At 41.9% G+C, this 24667-nt stretch overlaps 1 protein-coding gene across 3 annotated transcripts in view; it reads right to left on the reverse strand.

Moving 5' to 3' along the window:
* The window catches only part of CLCN2 (chloride voltage-gated channel 2), a 129768-nt gene that overhangs the window by 46212 nt on the left and 58889 nt on the right, over nucleotides 1-24667 (reverse strand). For 2 of the 3 annotated variants that reach the window (XM_063442895.1, XM_063442894.1), the window contains exons 2-6: nucleotides 15933-16089; nucleotides 8294-8425; nucleotides 6866-6994; nucleotides 2838-2971; nucleotides 1692-1769 (exon numbers count right to left, since the gene is read on the reverse strand). In XM_063442895.1, coding sequence (XP_063298965.1) covers nucleotides 1692-1769; nucleotides 2838-2971; nucleotides 6866-6994; nucleotides 8294-8425; nucleotides 15933-16089 — 630 coding nt within the window. The remainder of the gene's footprint in view (nucleotides 1-1691; nucleotides 1770-2837; nucleotides 2972-6865; nucleotides 6995-8293; nucleotides 8426-15932; nucleotides 16090-24667) is intronic. The other variant, XM_063442896.1, reaches the window with a different exon arrangement.

Raw genomic sequence — 24667 nt, forward strand, 5'->3', positions numbered from 1 at the left:
GTAAAATAAATGTGAAGCAGTTTACCACATTCATACAACAAAATATACAAAACATACCATTAGGTGAAACAGGCCTGTTATGTAAGATTGTCTTACACCAGGAAGAACAATGCTTTGTGACATTGTTCTACATGACATTGAGCTTGGCTGTGCAACTGTCACAAACTTACCTTTACCCGGACCTGCGCCGCTCCTCCAGCCACGTGGGTAGAACGCACTACGTGGCTGCATGGCCTCAGTCCTCGGGCCGCATGGCCCGAATGCTCCATGTGGCCCGAATATTATACTTACCTTCTGTTCCGTGAACGGCTCCCTCTGCTGGTTCGCGGGACGAACTGCAACCCCTAAAAATAAAAGAAATAGCCATGACATCATTACCTCATCATCTAGGCGACCCAATGTTTGGGCTTGTAGAGATGACGTGGACTAATGTGAACCTAATGTGAACTCTTTTGAGCCTATTTAAGGCTTGTTTTTGCCTCCATTCTTTGCCCTATCGTGGTTTCGGTTTGGTTCCTTGTTTAGTGCTTCTGGTGATTCCCTTGTGATTTCCTGTGTTTGACCTTGGCTTTGTATTTGACTTCTGATTTCTGGTATCCTGACCCCGGCTTCGTATTTGACTCGTGATTTCTGGTATCCTGACCCCGGCTTTGTATTTGACTCGTTTTTCCTGTCCTTGATTTATCTTGACTCTGTTTCTTGTTGTATTAATACGTTAAGTCCAGCCATTCTAATGCTCGGTAATGCGCCTTTTGGATCCACCTTTGGTGGGTTTCCTCTTTCCTGTGTGTTGGGGTACGACTCATGTGACATTAACAATGTCCAATTAAGAAGAAATCAGTCTTTGAATTTGCTATGTAATATAATCCAACACTATGATAGATAGACAGCATCTCAGTACTCCAAACAGAATCATCAATGGGAAGCACTACCTCTCCAGCATTTTGGTAATTTAAACAAGTCAGAACTGCACCAAGGACAAGACAGAGAGCATGAGTTAGGGTGAAAGAGAGATAGAAAAAGACACTAAGACACTCAAACAGGCGTCCCCTGGCATAGTATCCTGGTAATAGGCAAAAGCCAGGGTAATAGAGGAGGAGCCACGTTAAGTGGTAAACCATACTCAAATGGTTTGATGTCCTACTGGTGGGGGTGGCTAGAGTCTGGCACCATAACGACTTTAGCAGGCCATATTCATTATGAACCATTGCATTTCCAAGGCAGGAAGGAGAGACTATTAAAGGCATTCATGCATACCATCCAACAGGAAAATCAGGACATGGTGGGCACAGCCCTGAGCAACCGGAAGCAGCCGACACCACTTGAGATGTCCATAATGGACAGGCCCACCCACTGAGAGGCTACTTGGGCAGCCCACAGCCTTCAGGAGCACTCCCTACATGGTCCTAGCGCATGCTGCACAGCACCAGAACACCTAATTATGCACTTGCGCCTTGCGGCCTGGGACAGTTTCCAGGGAACTAAAGCTGGGCAGGATCCCCAAAGCGAGATTGTTGGAAAGCTGCATATAACAGAGATGTCTACATTACCAGTGAGGGCCGTGCAAATATTATTATTTTTATATTATGTATATAGCACCATCAGATTGGATAGTGCTGTACAATGGGTGGACTAACAGACATGTAATTGTTGCTCAATGAGCTTACGTTCTAGATTCTCAATGCACTTACCTCATATATTCCTCCAAACAGAGACATGATCTTGCTTAGAAGAGCAGCACACAAACTGGCAATGTGAACAAATGGGCCCTGCCATGAAAACATGAAATAAAAATATAGAAATAAATAAATAAAAAACATCATCTATTAAAAAAATAAAATAAAATAAGACTTGCTAGTCTTAAAATGATCAACATAACTACATAACTACTGCATAACATCTATACAACTCAGTATAATCTACATAGAATATGCATTTCACATTAATAAACAAACACTGCAGGGATTATTTCATAAAGGAATCATGTCATAGCAATAGCACTTTTGAATATTTCAGAAAAATAAAATCTTCATGAAATAGTCATATCAACAATGGCCTCGATTTAATATTTTTGGATAGGTTTTTCAAATGATGGCAATCTGTTAGAAAAACATTTCAAATGATGTATCTACTAAAATGGCAGTAAACATTTATGGTGACTTCTGTAGATAAATACTTTGAAAGGTTTTTCTACCAGATTGTCATAATTGAAAAAACTGATCCATACAAATTAAATCGAAAAATTCAATTTAATTTAAATTTTAACTCAATCAAAAAATATCATAAAACAAAGTATGGACAAGGCAAAAGTCTTTATAGTAAATCCCAAAATTAAATTCAATAATTAAATAAACAAACAAGGTATTTTGTCAAGTTTAGTCATTCCCATAGCGGTCATTGGTGGACATGGTAAAAATGGTTAGTGGAAACTTTGTTCTACATGATTGGGTTGCACAAGGCAGAAAGCAAGTTATAAAAAAAAACAAACAAAAAAAAAAAAACATCTGTGGTAAGGTAGATGTTGCATAGTTGTTGACAAATGGGTTTGTAATTTTGTATTTTTCTTTTTTTTTTTTCACCTTTCATTGGAAGTGATATTCATATTTTACTTAAATATATATTTACACTCTGTGATGTAGATCTATAAACTCAAATTTGGATTACTGTCTCAAAAAAAAAAATATTATTCCAAGGTATGGTGAATGTGATGGATACAGTGTTAGTGACTGATACATGTACATACAAGACACTGGTGGGTGATACAATGTGCAGAAAATAAAAGTCTAATGAAATTACTAACTGTACTATATTGATACCATGGTGAAATAACCTTTTACCTCCTTGCCTAATGGCATCCCACTGCCAAGGGCACACGTCAGCCCAATGACTTTGGCAATGAATGTTTTGAGAGTGAGATATTCTTTTAAGACCACCCCACGAAGGATAGTTTTCATCTCTGGTATACCAGAACCTTGGAAAGATCAGAGGGAAAACTATAATGAAATACATAGATAAAGAGGGAGTGAACACAATATAGGACACTAAACAAAACTGAAATATAGATACATACATATATGATGCACCTTGGTGGACAATGTGATATACGAGTATAATGCCAGAAAGGGGTGTGTGAAATCTGAATGTCTCAAGAACACCCAAGATGGCATTGTTTTATATTAACCAATTGAGGACCAATGATGCTCTATGTTCTAACAATCTATCGAATAAAGGGACTCTTTTGGCACCAAAACAACAGCCGTAGTGACACCTCCCTGCATGTGCCTTGTACAGCTTTCCTAAGCACTTCCTGAAAATGAACCTATATATTTCAGGTTCTTGTATTGCACAGTCTGTTTAACCTAGAATTTATTATATTTGGCTCTGTTAATAGACCTTCAAGACCCTGAAGGTTCCTCCTATGTGTGATTAAGTTCAATTTACCAAGGATGAGATAAAAACCTCTAGGAAGTGAACATCTGATTGAAAATAAAAGTGTAGGTCACAGCCAGAGGAAGTGTGGCTAGAGCTGCATAAACAGAAACAAAGGTGATTTAACTCCTAAATGGCAGATATTTGAGCAGTGAGACTGCAGGGGCATGGTCTATACATTCAAACTGCTTGTTGTTTTGGTGCTTATAGCATCCCTTTAAGCAATAGATTATTAGGATGGTACAGACCAGGGGTAGGCAACATTTCTTTTTTGTTTGTTTGTTTGTTTAATACAAGTTTAAGTTAGCCCGAGAACATGCATGTATTAACTGTTAATACATGGCAATATAATATCCCCAATGTTTGCTTGAAACAGTCAGTCTGCTTGAAAGAATGCCAACACAAACTCAGTTAATTTATTTTAAAACTCTAAATGGTACTGAAAAAAATATTATGTTTAATTTCCTTTTACCATTCATCAATCTGTTTTTCCTGGGAGCAAGACCTATCCTCAACTCTTTAACACCATGATCTTGCCTATGGGATACAGGACATTCATCGGCCCAAAAACCTGTTTTGTGCAAGGACTAACACAAATTTGTAGGTTTTCCTAACCACCAGTCACCAAAACTAAAGAGCCTGTTAATTCTATCCCAGCTCTTCAGCATTCTCCAAAGCTCTAAAAAAAAAAAAAGCAACAGTATCGCTTGTGACCTCTCCTCTGAAGGTAGTACAGTTGACTTACTACCTTATTTTATAATTTTGCACTTCCTGAAGGATGTACCCAATTGGCCTTTACCTGGTGGATCCAGAAAGGGATCACAGAGATTTGGCATTCCCTTCAAAGGGACGCAGTGGTTTCTAGGGTACACCTGGTGAATCATCATAATGTTCCTTTTTAAGCACATAACCTGAGGGAAGACAACCTACTATGAAAACACATGCCTACTTAAGTATTAAAGATAGGACTGATATCTCTCTTATACTCACATTTCATCTCAGTCTCATACTTTGACCAACCAAATGGGAGGATGATTTGAGGGAGGATCTGATAGGGGAAGACTGGACTGACGTTTTGACCACATGATACATAGCATCGTTTCCACTTTGTTCCAGGAAAAGGGTTTTAAAGTTTTGGACCATTGATACAACTAACTTTCAAGATTCGTCCAAAATTACATCTGGACCAGGTTCTGCTTGAAGTAATCAATGCAGGGAGGAGGGCACATATTTGCAATCTTTTTAGGGGGCTCTCTCAGTGATTTAAGGTTACTCTCTTCCAAAATCCATGGGTTGCACTTCTAAACCCGAATTATACACAGGGCTCTCTTTCTCCTTCAATGCAAAAGCGTATTTTCAGGGTGTGTACAGTCTTGAGAATGTGTATTGCTAGATGTTGGAAGGCAGTCCCACCTACCCAGGCTCACATAGATGTTAAAATATAGTACCCAATTAGGAAGGAAAAGCCAATGGCTCCTATAAAAGAAACTACAAAGATCTTTTTGAAAATCTGGTCATCTTGGATGGAGATGTTTTCTATTCAGGATCCAAATTTGGGTCTCCTTCTTTAGCTTTTCTGGTTATCCTGCCAGAATCCACCTTTGAGTGGATTTTATTGCTTTTTCTGACAACACTATATTTGTGCATGGAGTTCAGAGTAATATAAACAATGTCTGACATTTGCATTTCTTGGTTTTCAGATCCAGCCATCATTTTTATATTTGCCATCCACATTAACAGTGTCTCTGTTTTTCTTTAACAAAGCATCCATTGTATCTGCCCATCTTTGAAATCTATAGAATGCCAAATCCCACACACATTTCTGGATTTTTTTCCACTTATTTCAATCTCTACTATTCTTATGAAACCTACTAATGGAAAATTATACTCAACACTAGCCCTTTTGTTTTGTACATACTTAGATAAACAATTTCTGTTGAGTTTTTTAGTGAAATAGCTCAGTGGGCTAAGGCATCATCAGTAGAATCTATTTAAACCTTGGGTTGCAGGTTCAAATCCCGGCAGGGTTGACTCAGCCCTTCATCCTTCCGAGGTAGATAAAATGAGTACCATTAAATTGGGCTAAGTAACAACCCCAGGATGTACTTTAAAACCCAGAGTAATCTGAATGTACCTTTGCTGGTTAAATACTTTGTTATTAATCTTATTATTATAATCTATGCTATATTTCACAATAAAAATAGTTTACATTTCAGTTATTAAAATGGTTGCATATACACATATTATTTGTGTGCATGGTTTGAGACATTTCCTGAGATTTCCCTGAAACTACCTTCCATATTGGGCTTCTAAGGATTGGGGTAGAATATTTTAATATTATTATTTTAATAGTTATCCTGCCTAAAGCTATAGGGAGGAGCGTTCATTGTGTAACATTTTACAGTTATGCCTCGTGTTCCACTCTACTTTTACATATATAGCTAGCGGGGCTGTAAAAAAACAACATTGCCCAATTGGCTTAGAAATTATTAACAGACTTGTAGTTCCTAATGTGGGCCTGGCAACAAACTCACTCCTTTTTTTTTTTATCTTTAAAGAGTTAGTAAGGCCTAAATATAAATAGATGTTACATGTTGCAGCAAACCGAGTTAAAGTGTACCAGTCACAGTCCACAATATTTAGGTTAATTAAAAGTCTATTAAATTGTATATTTTATTCTATTTTTCAATATTATTTAGACATGGAGAGTAGAAAGTAATATCTGCCCTGTGTAACATGGACCCCCCAAGTAAGCAGTTGCAAGAAACATTTAGTCTGCCTAGTGTATATATATATATATATATATATATATATATAGTGTAGATTGGGTTAGCTGTATTAGTCCAGTAGACAAAATGCCGAAATACCAGAGTATTGCAATATGCAATGATACCTTTTTTATTGGACTAACATAATATTTCAAAAACAAGCTATTGAGAATGACTCTCTCTCTCTCTCTCTCTCTATTTATTTATTTTCTTCCGGGCAAGGTTTTGAGAAATGTCCAGATATAAGACTGAAACACTGATGCTGTATTTTTGCATTTAACTGCTGGAATACAAGTAGATCTTTAACTATGATAACAAAGTACTGTGAGTGCACTCTTTCAATAATGTCTAGCTTTTTGTTTTTTGGTGTTTTAGAACCCAGTCAAGAAAGTGCGTGGGGGAAGTGAGATTTATGCCTGTGACATATATAGACAGATATATGGCCCAGTAAGTGTAAGAAATGACTGCTGGGGATATACCAAAACCGATGTACAACATCTTGGCATCAGCAGTGATGAATTCTCTGCTTGTGTAAATGTCCCCAAACAGGGAAATTGCAACATCCCTTTCACACAGAATTACATGTGTTAAGATAACACCTTTTCCCATTACATTTCAAGTTTAAAAACTACTACAAGATGATGCCATAAACAAACTAAAACACATACCGACAGCCTGTGGGGCAAGAATCTGTGTGAACCCAGCAGAGAAAGTTATTAGGACGACAGGATACGTGACCCAGGCCAAATACTGAAGAAAAACATTACTTTCCAGACCTCCATACATCCACTTGTGAGCTGTGTACGAAAGAGAACCAGTACAAACTACAGTCAGCATTTGTGAGATAAAATGGAGGGTGTGGAAAAGAGAAGTGGTGAAATAGAAATTGATAAAGAAAAACAAGAGGATTTTTTTTTTTAAATCGATATTAAACTGGTGAGTGTAGGCAGAAACAGGAAGAAGAAATTGTACATTTTGTCAACCATTCCTGCAGTGCCCTGCTTATTGGGCCTGCACATGTAGAATTCCAATTCCTTTGGATAACTCTCTCTGTAGAATAATCACTTAATCATCCCTACTAGTGACAAACATGAGAAGAGGAGGAGATGGAGAAATTATTCAGTTGCACGTGTGTTTGTATGTATGAAAACGACTCGGACATGTACTTAAATTTGTAAATTATTTTGTTACCTGTGCATGTATGAGTCAATAAATGTCTTGCTGTATGTGTTTGTGTGTGGGAGACAGATCGACTAGGTGGCTAGGTAGATGGGTGCTTAGGTAGGATGGTGGGAGAGAGAGGCTAATTATGCATGTGCAGCTAACTAGATGCATTGAAAGGGACACTATAGTCACGAGAACAACTACAGTTTAATGTAGTTGTTTTTGTGAGTATAGTATTTCCTTGCAGGCATTTCAATGTAAACACTGCCTTTTCAGAGACAGTGAAAAGGCAGTGTTTGCATTTCTGCCTAGGGACACCTCAGCAGCACTTACTCAGACGGCCACTAAAGGCGCTTCCTGGATCAGTGCAGCATTGATGTTCAGCGTTTCCACCCTCTGCATGGAGCGTTCTCCATAGAGATGCATTGATTCAATGCATCTCTATGAGGAGATTCGGATTGGCCTGCACAACGTTTGGCTCTACCCCCTTGGCTGAGATTATCAGAACAGACGATCTCAGCCAATCAGCCAATGGGAAGCATTGGATTGGCTGTAATCATCAATTCTAGTGATCTCAGCCAAGAAGGCAGATCTGGAGTGGAGCCAACGTCGAAAGACCCGTGTGGCGCTGGAAAATGTATCCTATTTAAGAGGAGCAAGGAGGGGCGAGGCATCTAAATAGTATTTTTAACACTATAGGGTTAGGAATACACAAATGTGAGAAAGTATGGCTTGCTCAGTATGAGAGTGTGAGTGGCTGATGGGTTTTTAAGCTAAATGTGTTTAATTTTGTATATATGTATGTATGAGAGACCACGACCCAATGTGTTTATTACTGTGTGAAGAACTTTTTACATATTTAACATGCTCATGATGTACTGTCTCAAATCCAACTTATTCCCATATCCTAATTTGGGATAATTGAATCTCACCTTGTAAGCATACAGCAATTGCGTAGTCCATGGCCCAGCTCACCAGTGCCATCAGCAAGCCCAGAAGAATGAGGAATATCCAGTCCTCACCCACACGAGACAGCACAAGCCGCTGAGAGTGCACGCAGCAGACTGAAAAAGCAAAAGTCACTGAGAGTGCACAAAGACTGAGAAAGCGTGAGCCACTGCCATTACATCAGGTTGAGAATGCAAGAGCCACTGTAAATACATCAACAGATTGAGAAAAGGAGAGTCATTGTAGATACATCAAGCTTAGAAAGGGAGAGCCACTACATACACATCACAGACTGAGTAATAACAACTGTTTACATACAGTGAGGGAATAAAGTATTTCATCCCCTGGTGATTTTGAACGTTTGCCCACTGACAAAGAAATGATCAGTCTATAATTTTAATGGTAGGTGTATTTTAACAGTGAGAGACAGATTAACAAAAAAAAAAGAAAAAAGAAAAATGCATGTCAAAAAAGTTAAAAATTGATTTGCATGTCAATCACTGAAATAAGTATTTGACCCCTTTGACTTAGTACTTGATGGCAAAACTCTTCTTGGCAATCACAGAGGTCAGACATATCTTATAATTGGCCACCAGGTTTGCACACATCTCAGGAGGGATTTTGTCCCACTCCTCTTTGCAGATCCTCTCCAAGTCATTAAGGTTTAGAGGCTGATGTTTAGCAACTCGAAATTTCAGCTCCCTCCACAGATTTTCTATGGGATTAAGGTCTGGAGACTGGCTAGGCCACTCCAGGACCTTAAAGTGCTTCTTCTAGAGCCACTCCTTTGTTGCATTGGATGTGTGTTTTGGGTCATTGTCATGCTGGAATACCCATCCATTTTCAATGCCCTGGATGAGGGAATTAGGTTCTCACCCAAGATTTGACAGTACATGGCCCAGTCCATCAACCCTTTGATACGGTGCAGTTGCCCTGTCCCCTTTGCAGAAAAACACTCCCAAAGCATAATGTTTCCACCTCCATGTTTGATGGTGGGGATGGTGTTCATGAGGGCAGCATTCCTCCTCCTCCAAACACGGCGAGTTGAGTTGATGCCAAAGAGCTTGATTTTGGTCTCATCTAACCACAACACTTTCACCCAGTTCTCCTCTGAATCATTCATTTGTTCATTGGCAAACTTCAGATGGGCCTGTACATGTGCTTTCTTGGGCAGGGGGACCTTGCGGGCGCTGCAGGATTTCAGTCCTTCACGGCGTAGTGTGTTACCAATTGTTTTCTTGGTGACTATGGTCACAGCTGCTTTGAGATCATTAACAAGATCCTCCCATTTAGTTATGGGCTAATGATCATTGAAACTTCAAAAGGTGATATCTTGCATGCAGCACCAGGCCGAGGGAGACGGACAGTTATTTTGTGTTTCTTCCATTTGCGAATAATCACACCAACTGTTGTCACCTTCTCACCAAGCTGCTTGGCAATGGTCTTGTAGCCTAATCCAGCCTTGTGTAGGTATACAATCTTGTCCCTGACATCCTTGGACAGCTCTTTGGTCTTTGCCAAGGTGGAGAGTTTGGAATCTGATTAATTGATTGCTTCTGTGGACAGGTGTCTTTTATACAGTTAACAAGCTGAGATTAGGAGCACTTCCTTTAAGAGAGTGCTCCTAATCTCAGCTCGTTACCTTTATAAAAGACATCTGGGAGCCAGAAATCTTGCTGATTGATAGAGAATCAAATACTTATTTCACTCATTGACATGCAAATCAATTCATAACTTTTTTGTCTTGCGTTTTTCTGGATTTTTTTTTTTTTGTTATTCTGTCTCTCACTGTTATAATACACCTACCATTAAAATTATAGACTGATCATTTCTTTGTCAGTGGGCAAATGGCCAAAATCGGCAGGTGATCAACTACTTTTCCCTCACTGTATCAAGAGACTAAGAAAGAGAGAGTACATACCAGTGTACATCAGCAGGCTGAGCAAAAATCATTATCAGAGAAAAGATGTCGACAGATTGAGAAAGCAAGAGACACTGCAAGTGCATCAGACTAAGCAAGAGTCACTGCAAGTACATCTGACTGAACAAAAGCCACTGTATGAAAATAAAAGACTGATAAAAAAGAACCGCTGTACGTACAACAAAAGACCTTGTGAAAGCAACTGTACGAACATCACCTAAAAAAGAGTGCAAGCCACTGTACATACATATACAGACTGTGTTAAAGCCACTGTACGTACATTGCATGACTGAGAAAGAAAGAGCCACTGCAAGTACGTCAGACTGAGCGAGAGCCACTGCATGTGTATCAACAGACTGAAAAACATGGCAAGCAATTATTTAAAGCAATGGCCATGATGGGCAAGTAGATTAAAAAGTTAATGTCAAGAATGCACCCCGAAATGGTAGAAGGACTGGCAAACAAATGTGCACACAACAGACCTGGAGACGAAAAGCCAGGGAGGACACCAGTTTATGGCTGCAAATAACAAGAGTCAATGAGTATACACTATACGCAGAGCAAATTTTTCACATCCAGTTCTCAGCAGTTGACAAAGCACAAGCCATTGAAAGCACACGGGAGACCGAGGACATAAGAGGCACTGATATTGCACACAACAAACTAATAAAAGGTAACAACAACGAACTTTGTTAAATAAATAGAAGACGTGCAAAGATCATTGAAAATGCAATACAGCGTTTGTGCAAACAGCATATAAGTAAATGACCCTTGAAAATACATATTGGAGAATGACAAAGTAACAACTGGTGATGATTGCAGATGAACTACAAGGCAATATAAAAAATAAAATCAGATGATACGCAGCAGACGGTAAAATCAATAGCCATAAATATCTATATCTAAATATTTCACCAATAAACAGAAAAGAGGTACAAAGTTATGAAAATAGAGTATTCTTCAAGGATATCATTGTAATGTTTCAGGAATCTAAGAACACTTTCAATAAACAAGGAATGTATTTGTTTGGCTTATGCCCTGTCTACAGATTAAAACAAAGAACACATGCTACTCATACAAAGTACCGTATTTTTCTGTGTATAAGACTATATTTTATGAACGGAATGTCACTGCAGGGGTTAAAATCAAACAGACATTTGTGCGCGGGGCCAAAGCCAAGGTGGCGCTTGCCGCGTTTCAGTGTGCCACGGCCCACACACATACCTGGCCTCCTTCCCACTAATCCACTTCTGAATGCTGTGGCAAGGAGGAAGAGGTCCCTATATGCATGGGAGCTGCAGCACATATCAGCACTTACCCCCAACGGAGCTGCAGAGACATGCCACACCATAAAAGGAGCAGCCACATTAAGGTATGCTCCACCTCAGGTAGGTCTTGCTATCTGATTTATATTCAGGGGGAGGAAATGGAGATCAGGGAGCAGATGGAATACTAATGCCCTCACATCACCTGCTGTATTGAGGGAGCTGTAGTCTCCCACCATGCACTATGGAGCCATTAAAGGACCACTATAGGCACCCAGACCACTTCAGCTCAATTAAGTGGTCTGGGTGCCATGTCCCTATAGTTTTAACCCTGCAGCTGAAAACATAGCAGTTTCAGCGAGACATGTTTCACTGATGGTTAAAAGACCACTATAGGCACCCAGACCACTTCACCTTAATGAAGTGGTCTGGGTGCCAGGTCCATCTAGAGTTAACCCTGCCTGCTGTAAACATAGCAGTTTCAGAGAAACTGCTATGTTTACATATGGGTTAATCCAGCCTCTGGTGGATGTCTCATTGACAGCCGCTAGAGGTGCTTCTGCGCTTCTCACTGTGATTTTCACAGTGAGAAGACGCCAGCGTCCATAGGAAAGCATTGAGAATATTTTCCTATGGACTGACTGAATGCACGCGCGGCACTTGCCGCGCATGCGCATTCACCTGATGACGTCCGAAGGAGGAGGCACTGGAGAAAGGTAAGTGATTTAACCCCCTCCTCCCCCTAGAGCCCGGCAGGAGGGGGGCCATGAGGGCGGGGAGGACCTATTAACACTATAGTGCCAGGAAAACGAGTTTGTTTTCCTGGCACTATAGTGGTCCTTTAATCCAGCCTCTAGTGGCTGTCTCACTGACAGCCGCTAGAGGCGCTTCCGCAATTCTCACTGTGAAAATCACAGTGAGAAGACGCTGGACGTCCATAGGAAAACATTGAGTAATGGTTTTCTATGGGCAGTTTGAATGCGTACGGGGCTCTTGCCGCGCATGCGCATTCAGATCTGACGTTGGCAGGCGGAGGAGAGGTCACCAGTGCCGAGTGAGTACGGCACTGGAGAAAGGTAAGTGGCTGAAGGGGTTTCATCCCCTTCAGCCCAGCAGGAGGAGGGCCCTGAGTGTGGGGGGGACCTAATGACCCTATAGTGCCAGGAAAACACGTTTGTTTTCCTGGCACTATAGTGCTCCTTTAACGTCAGAGTACCGTAGCACAGGGGAGGCATGAGAATCAGAAGTGTGTTCTCCTCAGAAGTCACCTCTAAAATATCAAAGTTGTTCTATTTGATGTTAAAAATATTTCCGGGGGCGGAGCCAGCAGCGCAACGGAGCGGACGCATCTCTGTGAGCTCCGACTCCAAATAACTTACACTGACTCTAAACGGGGAAAATTACCGGTAAAATACCCGTAAACCTGACCACGGAAGCAAGGTGGAACATGGGCAGAAAGTCCAAAAAGACAAAGGCCGACAAAAGCCCTCCCGGACGGGATATTGGCGAAATGATGCGGAACACACAACAGGCCGCATGGTCCAAGATGGCGCTGGAGGAGGATATTGCATCGTACTCATCAGGCGACTTTGACACGGACCTCATGGAGGCAGCGTCCTTCGGGCCGATGCCAAGCCGCAACACGGGGTCCAAAACACCCGGAGACCCGGTCACAGTGAGCCAACTTAAGGAGATGCTGGCTGAGCTGCGAAAGGACCTTTCTGCCGACATGGCCTGCTATAAAGCGGCCATAGAAGGGGCAAAGACAAAAATCACCCAGCTGGAGACTAATGCGAGCGACCAGGACTCCAGATTGACAAAGGTGGAAAAGCAGATGGCTGACCTGGCGAAACAGCAACAGGTTACAGCAGACCGCTTGGATGTCATGGAGGACCAAAGGAGGCGACACAACCTAAAAGTAAGGGGAGTACCCGACTCAATCAGCCTCACTGAGCTACCCCACTACATCAGGCGACTCTTGGGTGCTCTGCTCCCGCCGAAACAGGCAAAGTCCCTGAGGCTTGACGGAATGTTCCGACTGCCGAAGCCGACCCGAGCTCCAGCAACCGCTACAGCAGACCTCATCCTGCGTTTTCACGGTATGTCGGACAAAGCAGCACTCCTGTCTGCACTGAGGGGAAAGACTCCCTTCTCGTTTGAGGGCAACAACCTGTCGTTCTTCCAGGACATTACCAAAAACACGCTTACCTGGCGGAAAACAATGCAGCCGTTACTGCTCCACCTCCGCGCAAGAGAACTGCCCTACCGATGGGGGAACCCGAGAGCGATATTGTTTACTTACAATGGGATCTCGCACAAAGCACAGAGCTACCAAGAACTGGCTGCACTTCTAACTTCCACGGGTATAATCCAGGCCGCACCCGCACAAAGATCAGGTCTGTCCAAAATCAACCCGGCTACCATAAAAGTGTTCACCCCGAGGGAAACTCCGAGACAAGCACCGGCCAGTCTACCGACCTGAGTCATTTGAGACTGTATCCTGACCCACTGACCCACCTTCAGTGAAAACCACACTATCCGTTGTTTCGGACTCCCACAATCATTTAGACTATAGTTTTAGTTTTTGATGTTTGTGTTTACGGCTCGTTCCCGACACTTCCCTGAGGCTGACCTTAATGATGCCCTTCCTCCCCCCCCCCCCCCCCGCCGATACTCAGATGAGCCCTTTCGGGCAAGCATAAGCTCCAAACAGCGACGCGGGGGTAGACCCCCTATGTGAGGACACACAATTTTAACCCTACCCTGACTACACACTCATATAGGATGCCACGGTCGGACACCTAGTCTGTTCACACTAACACATATTTTTATCCAAAACGTATGATACTTATATATGCCCGTTACTACCTTGATGTTTTTTCTTTACCTTTTTATTAACTAAGTTGAGTTATCGCTGCAACAGTTAAAGCGCTGTATGCAGCTATAGTCTCAGTGGACCCGACAAATAGAAGGAATGTATCTAACTGCCGCGCTAACCGAGATATGTTACTAACGTGTTCATAATGTTTGCTTTATACTACTTTACCCATAAAATAACAGTGCAGAATACTTCAATACTTTGTACAAACCATTACTGTATATTATCTGATGCTGATGTATTTTCACCATGCGATTACCAAATGATGTGCTTACTGCTGCACTGCCAAAAATAAAGAATTTAAAAAAAATAAAAATATTTATTTCCTAATTTTGGGCTCAAAAAATAGGGGTCGTCTTATACATGGGGGCGTCTTATTTACAGAAAAATACGGTAATAAGTTGGGAACACATGCAACAGACCCAAAAGCAGGAATACATTGGTGTGACTTAACATAAAGCCATAACATGCACAGAAAAAGAAAGCACAAGTGAATGTGGCCCAATCGACTGATGATGCAAGAATATGTAGAGCAGACTTAGAATGCAGAGTACTGGGCATAGTAAAACATATAACTAAAATAGTATAAGTTTGTAAGATAATAAAGGTACAAAACCCAGCCAGATTTAGCCATGCATAGAAGTATCTCATAAACGTACCAATAATATATCCTATTTAAACACAGAACCTTTGCACCATCTCTATTGTCATCACTAGTTATCAAACTAAGTAATATCTGTCCCTAATATTATCAAAGCTCTGTTCATCCCTAACCATCAATTTCAATGCAACACCTAAGACAATGACACAAAATGGACACTCTGCAATCTAATCATAACTATTGGGGCAAATAGCATACACTGCAATCAGACCCTAGTTTGAAACATCATATACTGCATATGGATACACTTAAATATGCAATACATAGCACACATTATTTCTAAAAGTGAAAATATTGGGCAGACAAGATGTGGGTATAAACGTGATCTGAACTTACCAATAATCGGTAATTACTTCAGAAAAGAAAACATAACATATTGCTGCAAACATCAAACTAAAATTCAAGCTATGCTGAAATGTAAAATGAATGTCCAAAACAAAAATGGCTAGCAATTCCAAACCCAATGCACCAAATAAAAACCCAGTATCCCAAGACTCTGTATATTTTGGTAAATAGAAAAATTTAATGTGATAAACCATATTTTAGAGTATAACCTATACCTTTAGACCTTCTCTACTGTCTATACAACTCTAGAAGACACAATCAGTTCCACTACCCTCTGTTCATATACTAACTCTATATTTAATGCCTACAAACATCAAATGCTTATGCAAAACATCCCTCTATTTTCTAGAAACTCGTGTAGGCTTACACATATAATCTTCTCCTGTACTTAACACAAAATTCAAACTGCCCTCAAAATATTCTGATGAAGATCCCGTACACTAATGTACCTCCCTTAAACTACCCATTTTCAACTTTCCAGACACCCTTTGTTGAATCAAGATAACCAATCTCTATGATCAACATAAAGATTTTGGCTGACTTTCCTACATACTTCTGCACTTGGCACAGCGACTTTCATCATATTCTCTCAGCTCTGCTCCTCGTGGTTTGTCTTCTCCAGTTGGTTTGCCAAGCTCTTTCTGTTGACGTATTCGGGCTGCCTCTTCTTTAGCAAACAATCCAAGGTCCTGTGTATACCGACCATACATCTGGAAGAGGACACACAGAGCATACAGTCATATAACCATAAAGAGAGAAAAAAAAAAAACCCTACAATAAAATACCAACAAATAACCTAGAGAGGAAAAATAAAAAAAAATAAAAACATTTTTATATATATATATATATATATATATATATATATATATATATTTCAGCAAGGTTTTTAAGGAAACAATCCAAGGTCCTGTGTATACCGACCATACATCTGGAAGAGGACACACAGAGCATACAGTCATATAACCATAAAGAGAAAAAAAAAAAAAACCCTACAATAAAATACCAACAAATAACCTAGAGAGGAAAAATAAAAAAAATAAAAACATTTATATATATATATATATATATATATATATATATTTCAGCAAGGTTTTTAAGGAAACATTTGCATATGATGATTTTGATGCACTCTTAGATTTGTTCAAAATATAGTTTTGCTAATTTGTTTGATTCCGAAAAAAAAAATAAAAAATAAGTAAACTTAAAGGAACAGATAGTTACTGGTCATTCTCTAAAATGCGAATGGCCCTGTACTGAATACTGTGCAGGGCTATTCAGACTGCAAAAACAGACATTGTTCATGCTATTTACCAAAGTCTGGATTTTGCAGAGCAGGCTCCAAACGAGCGTGATTTTGGTCCAGCTTTCAAGTTTCAAATCCGGACTGTACGCTTGACATAGTCTGGATTTGTAACATCTGGACCCAGTTATTAAAAACCAAACTATTCACTTGTAACACTAGCAGTCAACGGGCAGTTTTAAAAAAAAAAAAAAAAAAAAAAATCAGTGGCAAAAAGGTAAATTATGTGGCAGCTGGCCAGCGGCTGCTATCCAGCCACTATGGTAAAAAAGGAATAAAAAACAGAAAAAAATAAGCCTAAGGGGGTCAATATAGTTTGTAGTCAAAGAAGAAAGGTCGAGGCACTCCAAGGCTTTAAATAGACAAATGTATTGGACCAAAATGTCCAGCAGCAACGTTTCGACCAAAGAAGGTCTTTTTCAAGCTGAGGGGGTCAATATGACCTGTCATGCAGAAGGTGGGAGGATATATACTAAACAGTGAGCAGCGACTGGAATCACATTTGCTGCCAAGCCATTAGAGAGGCCCCATAACAAGGTATGAGGCCTGTTAAACAACCAAGGTGGATATTGTACACGTCCCCCTATACCTCACATACCGCTCAATTGGCAAGTCTTTTTTTTTTTTTTTTAATTCTTTATTTTTATTGTGCATAAGTGATCAAGTCGTCCCGCACCGTCACAATAACGAGTGCAAGAACAGGCATAAAACATAATGAAACAGATTACATAGGGTATTGATCATCATGAGTTATCGCTGGCTTCATTTCGCTGCTTCAGCACATTTTTATATTTAAGTGTACAGCTGCTTATCTTGTATAAATTGACATTTATACTAGATATATTTATAAGAAGCAAAACCGAGAGCTTATTTCACCGTGTAGACAGACGCTAAGGTCCTATAGATGCTTAAATCATTTATTAAAACATATTTTAAACAAAGTGGTAGCGAGTAAGCTGCTATGTAGCATTTAGAAGGCATGCACACGTTTACATATAGTGAGAGTAACTAAATCAAGCTGGGTACATGCTGGTTCGTCATAAGGGATTCTTCTGTCGTTTGTCAACAGTAGCGTAGGGTTAGTAGGTGTATTGAATGTCGTCGCTTTAGCCTCGGGCCCTAGGTTTAGTCGCGCTTTATCGTGTTCGAGTGTGGTATAAGTATTCCGAGCAATAGCAGGCTGTCCAACCAGTCAAATCCTACAGTGAGTAGACAGGTAGGTCACGTGTCAAGCATTGTGTCTGTCGCTAGTTAAGTTGCATTGATAAGAGAAATTAAGTGTGTTTGTCAAGTTAGTGAAACAGTAATCAACCATACTTTATGAGTCCAATAAATGACAGTCATCTAGAAAACGGCTGGTTAGGTTAACAAGCTGTGTGCTCATGTGTACAGTGTGGTCCATAGGCGAGCATATTGATGGAGGATATCCCCAGGCAGCGGATCTCATGTGGTGATGGTACAGAGTTCCAGTAGGAAAGATGGTTGGAGGCAAGATAGTGTCAGTCGTAAAAAGTCCCTCTTTAGATGAATGAGAGATGTCCCCTGCAGCTGTTGATGTTTGGTGTCAGGGTGCCCGGTCTGTTGCTGGTTGCTGAATGCTTGTCAAGTCCTCCGCTGTGCCCCATCCGCCTGTGAGGATCTCTCCGACAACAGGGGTGTGGATGATTAATTTTAGCTTCTCCACGTGTCAGGTAAGCCCCGTAGTGCAGCGGTGGTTGCGGGGCACAGAAGTCCCTGTGGGGCGATTTGTTTCCCTGTCTGGAGGAATGAGGGTATACCGGGACCTTGTGGGGGGTGTCTGAGGGTCCTGTCTCAGTTAAGGTGGTTGGTTTTCTAGGGTTCAAGGGAGCTTGCAGGTGGATGGTTGCGTTATGGGACTGTACCTGCGATGTGTGCAGTCCGCTCTGCATACTGCTGCTATGGATAAGCAGCGTGTGAGGGTTCCGGTCTCAACACCATCCCGCATGGCCTCCGCCATTTTGGTGACACTGCCTGGAGCGTGGATCTTAGCGGTCCTGCTGCTTCGTCTGTTGCACTTGTCGACGATCGGGTCTCGAGGGTGTAGACCGGGATCACCCCCCCCCCGGTCCAGAGGGGGGGGGGGGGAACGGGGCCGGTATCCCCGCGGGTCCGACTCTCAGCCCCGAACGGTAAGCGGCAGGGCAGCGCCCGTCCGCCCCGCTCGCCTCCGGAGTAGTCCTTGAGAAAGGCGGGTAGGATTCCTCCTCCAGGGAACTGTAGCCTGTTGGGCCAGCCTCACCCTGGATCCAAGGCTCTCTGCCTGGCGAGGACCACCGTTGCCGGCAGGTTTTGAGCCAAAATTTGTGTAAATATAGCGGTTTCTGGTTTTAGGTTGCAGGAGCTGGTCTCGCATGCGACCTGCCAGCTCGGCGGTCCGGCCCCGCCCCCCAATGGCAAGTCTTAACCCCTTAAGGATGGAGGCAATTGTACAAGTTCTGATCAAAACAAAACCTGGAATTTGCGCTATAAATCTGTTCAACCATAATTTACCTCTTTCATATTAACTACGCCACACTTATTATATATAATTTTGTTCAGGAGAAACAAAGCTTTAATTTCATATCAAATATTCAGATAGGAAACAATTTAATATGTTACATTTGTTTAAAAAAAAAATCCACTATTTTGCCTGCAGTCTGGCAATGTTTACATTTGGCCATAAACCTACCTAGTTTGTTGCAAAATTGGAAGCGCTTCAGACTGGGTTTTTTGCCTTCTTTTGGATCAACAGCAAAATCATATCTGAGGAAGGCTGAAATTAGTGGAGGCAAGTCTCTTTTCAGCTATGTAACTATGTAACTACCTCTAATGGCACATAGACTTGTTTACTCATTAAGATCTTCAAAAAGTTCTAACATTTATTGTCACTATACACAGCCTGATAATACCAAAGGTTGTGAATGCTTCTCATTAAAGGGACACTATAGTCACCTATACAACAACTTTAGCTTAATGAAGCAGTTTTGGTTTATAGAACATGCCCCTGCAGCCTCACTGCTCAATCCTCTGCCATTTATGAGTTAAATCCCTAGTCACACCTCCCTGCATGTGACTTGCACAGCCTTCCATAAACACTTCCTGTAAAGAGAGCCTTATTAAGATTTTCTTATCCCCTGCTATGTTAATAGCTTGCTAGACCCTGCAAGAGCCTCCTGTATGTGATTAAAGTTCAATTTAAAGATTGAGATACAATTATTTAAGGTAAATTACATCTGTTTGAAAGTGAAACCATTTTTTTTTTCATGCAGGCTCTGTCAATCATAGCCAGAGGATGTGTGGCTAGGGCTGCATAAACAGAAACAAAGTGATTTAACTCCTAAATGACAGTGAATTGAGCAGTGAAATTGCAGGGGAATGATCTATACACTAAAACTGCTTTATTTAGCTAAAGTAATTTAGGTGACTATAGTGTTCTTTTAATAGAGTAAATGCTTCTCTATGATGCGTGTAAGTGGTAGAGCACGCAATGACCATCCATGTAACAGATCCCACTCCCAATGCTTCTCTATGCTCTCTAGGTCTTAGGTGACTTGCATTTGAATTTATTGATTTGCCATAATTATCTATGCAGTCTTTTCTTATCCAAATACCAGATCTCCGACTACAACTCCAATGAACTGTACCCAAACAAAAAATCACAACTTGCAAACAAAGATTAATGGGAGTTCAAAAACTACAGGAGCAACATAATTTTAACATATAGAAAAAAGTACTTCCTAGGTAAACAACCTAATAGGGAGTACAGAAGAGAAAGGGTTAAAGGGGTGGCAAAAGGGCATAACCCTGCATAAAGCACAGAATAGAATAGAGAATGAAGGTACGACCACCCCGTATCCAAACAGGCTGATCCCCTTCAGGCCACCCCAAGACAACGTCTTGAACAAGAAAATAATAATACACTTGATTTGAAAAAAACTGGTTAAAAACAAAGCACCTAGGAACTCAAATAAATCATGCCTGATATCTGCAAATATATAGCTGTAAAAAGATATATCAATCCCTAAACAGTATTGCAATATCACTAATTTTAACATACAATGTTGCTTCTCAGAGAGGGTACTGGAGATATACTGTATAAGCAAATACAAACATAGTATGTTGTGAGGAAAACATATTGCTAAGTTAGGAAGTGTGGAATGGGGAGTTGGAAGGTGTTAAGAGAGGCCCTTCTAATGCTTACAAGAGCTCCTGCTCCCCCAGTGGGACGGTCAATCAAGCTGTATTACCCAACTTCGTAGAAGAGCTGATTTTAATTATTCTAAGAAGTAACTATGTATGGGAAAGAGAGGAAGAAGTAGGTACTGTACTTACAAAAAAATATTATCTAGCTTTGAGGACTTTGAGGGGCTTATTCACTAAACAATCAGTTGTATTGATTTGAAACTTAACTTATAACATTTAAATCAAAATCGTAAGCAATAAAACCGCTAGACTGGAAAATGTAGGAACTGAAACTTTTAGGCAAAGTAGGTTATATCTCCAAATCTGCAATTTTTTTTAGCTCAGCCTTTTTGTCATTAACTGCTTATTTTTTATGTTAACCCAACAAAGTTTAGAAAACTAACATTTTGGAAAATAATTGCCACCTCCCTACAACTCATTGTTTAGTAATAAACCCCTTGTTCTGTACCTTTCTCTGGTGTGACGCACACAACACGAAGGGGAATTAGAAAGATAATGAAACTTATGCAATATGGGTATGTAGGTGGGCGACAGAGACAATGCAAGTGACTGAGTCACATCTGTAACCTAGGAGTAAAGGAAAGAATTAACTCTGCTGAATGCTGAGCCGTGTTTAACTGATACACCAAACCGTTTCCTGGCTCCTGCTTCCGAATTGTAAGGCTTATAGCTGCTGCTAACACAGGGTGGCCTGAGGCTGTGGCTCTACACGCACCCCAGTGTCCATAACTACATTCCCTAAATTTTTCTCTATTTATTTACAATGTTTACATACACATGTCTATAGTTGTCTTTAGAGGTCTAACTTTACATGACGTTCCTGCAATTTTAATAGAGATATCATAGTGTGCAATGCAGGGAAATGACAATTCACAGCATGAACCGACCTTCGCATGTTCATTTTTGCTTTCGACTCCGTCGTGAGGTAATTTTCACCCTGTTCTACAGTTTTCCCTGCCCACCTTTTCACACAGTGTGCTCCTGAACTGACCTCTGCCTCTCACTACAAAATCAGCCATAGAGCAGTGTGAGCTGAGCTTCTGGGAGACAGCGGCTATAGACTGAAAGATGAAGATAGCCAGGAAGACACATGGTGAGTATTAATACTGCATGTGCACTGATCAGCCATTAAAACCACCTGCCTAATATCATGTACGTTCCCCTCGTGCTGCCAAAACAGCTCTGATGCATCGAGGCATGGACTCCAGAAGACCTCTGAGCATGGCTTGTGGTATCGGGAACATTGGCAGCAGATTTTATCTCCTGCAGGCTGCGGGATGGAGCCTCCATAGATGGAATTTGTTATTCCAGCAAATCCCACAGATGCCCAATTGGATTGAGATTTAGGGAATTTGGATATCAAGGCATCCCAACATACTTCACCATTTTGAGGCCATGATCCTGAAGCCGGTTTCCAGTTGTCTTTGCTTTCTTGCACCACTGTTGGTAGGTACTAAACACTACATACTGGGAACACCATACAAGACTTATCGTTTTGGAGATGCTCTGACCCAATCTTGTGCTCATTGGCGGCTCGGACTTACGACCAGCTCTCTAGCATGGGGATTCAAGGTATCCCCACGTTAGAGAGCTGGTATATGTTCGGGGAATTTTCCCCGAACATAGATTAGAGGGATTCCCTGCTCTGGTGCGTATGTCTATGTGGCGAAACCAACCTCGCCACTGGGCCCTGGAGAAGCCTGTTTGCTAGCCTCCTACCTACTGACTATGGCCCCTGGGTTATTTGGGGCATATTGTACTGTATATTGCTGCTACTGGCCCTTTTAACAGCATCTATGGACATATTGGGACTTTTGGGACTACTGTCCCTTTAAGACTGTGATACATATTCTAGTGTACTGCCTGTAATATTATATGTGTATTAAGTTTAACCTGGGATATGTATGCAGCATTCTTCTGATTGTTCGGTAGAATCACTCCATTTATTATATTGAGTGAAACTACCGAACAACCAGACCACCCAGGAATAAGTGTGCCTCCAATTACAGTTTGCAACAATGTTGCAAACGGGTAATTGGCAATCCAGGTAATGTGTTCTGTGTCCTCTGGGTGGCCGCCATTCGGGAAACAAACACGTGGCGGCGGCCATCCTTAACTACCGAACAGCGGTGTTTTGCCGTCGAGTGTCTGGAACTAAAATCGGACACTTGACTAGGCAAACACCGCTGAGACCTCCATACTTCCAGAAATTCGTATGGAAACTACCGAATGACCCGCCGTTCGGTAGAAAGAACCCCACAAACAAGGGAATTAATTCAAACCCTCTCCAGGCTCTATAACACAGGCAATTCGTCTGTTTTCATTCCCTTGTTTGTGACCGACTGCAGGGCCAAAATGCATGGAACTGTTTTCGGATACTTTACCCATGCGGTCGGTCAAATCTTTGAAACCCCATATCTCCCGAACCATTCATCCGAATTACTTGAATTTTGGATATGTTGTCCCCCTGAATAAGGGCTATCCAGCGATGCTGGATTTAAAGGTGTACCCCCGGGATTTGGGGTACATCCAGAACTTGGCTGAAAAAGTGTACCGGATAATTGGGTTTAATGTTATCTGAGGGGAGGGGATGTGTGGGCTGAACCATGTATGTGATTGGTTATTTTATGCCTCCCCTGGGTGTGGCCTGTATGTGTATTATTGTAATAAAAGCCAGGCTGGATGAGACAGTCCAGAGTTCCTGTTTTACCCTCAAAGTGATGTGTCGTCTCATTATTGGGGGGGAAGGATTTATTGCATGCTGTTCCAGTTGACTGCTAGGAGTACAAGCCTATTCGTATGGTTCCTATTCAATGGTCTACAGCATTCATATGCTTGGGAGAATTGAAAAGGTTTCTCGGATTCGGTGATTGTGGTGTCTGCCAGAGTGCTTGGAGTCCTCAGGAAGCACTAGGAGCATCCATTAACGGAGGTACCCAGTCGGGGTGCCAGGTGATCCGTTACATTGGTGGCAGCGGTGGGATGGTGTCCTAGTGTGAGGTAAAGCAGCTCAGAGACACTGTTTGGATTTACAAATTGAGGGCAACGCTAGCAGTCGTGCAGCGCCCCTGGGAGCAGACAAGTATGGAAGGTTCTGGCTCTGGAGATGATTGGCTGGCCGAGGTGAGGCAGCGAGTGGCCGAGTATGGGGATGATATACCCATGGAGACACGCCGGGTGATCTGGAACCAGGTCATGGCTGAGCGAAACACAAGGCTGGACCGAGAATTCCGGTTGGCGAAAGAGAGGAAGTATGCTCAGCAGCAGGAGCGTTACAGCAGCCGAGTAGAGGCTGCATCCGAGGAGGTTAGCCGTCTTTCCCTGAGGCGGCGGGAGGAACCCGAAGTGGGGGTCCTCATAGACTGGTCCTGTGAGGAACCACAACAGGCAGGTAGAGATGGGACCAAGGTCTCTCCACCGGGATGCTGGGCAGCCGGCCCAGATCCCCAGCAGCAGCCAGAGTTGCCAGGTGGGGAAGCAGGTGGCCCTTACTCACAAATGTTGAGGGGCCTCACGGATTGGTCCTGGGAAGACCCACAGATGGCAGGTGGAGATGGGACTGCGGTCTCTCTACCGGCCCTACAGGGATGCTGTGCAGTCGGCCCAGATCCCCAGCGGCAGTGTGCGTTACAGGGAGCTGAAAGTGCCGTTCTTGCTCCCCAGCGGCAGTCTACGGTGCAGGGAGAGGAGCCTGTTATCCCCTCTCCCCAGCGGTTGAAGGTGTGTAAGGGAGAGGAGTTTGTTACCCCCTCTCCCCACCGACAACCTAACCCACCAAGGGGAGA

Source organism: Pelobates fuscus, chromosome 2 (assembly GCF_036172605.1).
Source record: "Pelobates fuscus isolate aPelFus1 chromosome 2, aPelFus1.pri, whole genome shotgun sequence".
Taxonomy (NCBI): domain Eukaryota; kingdom Metazoa; phylum Chordata; class Amphibia; order Anura; family Pelobatidae; genus Pelobates; species Pelobates fuscus.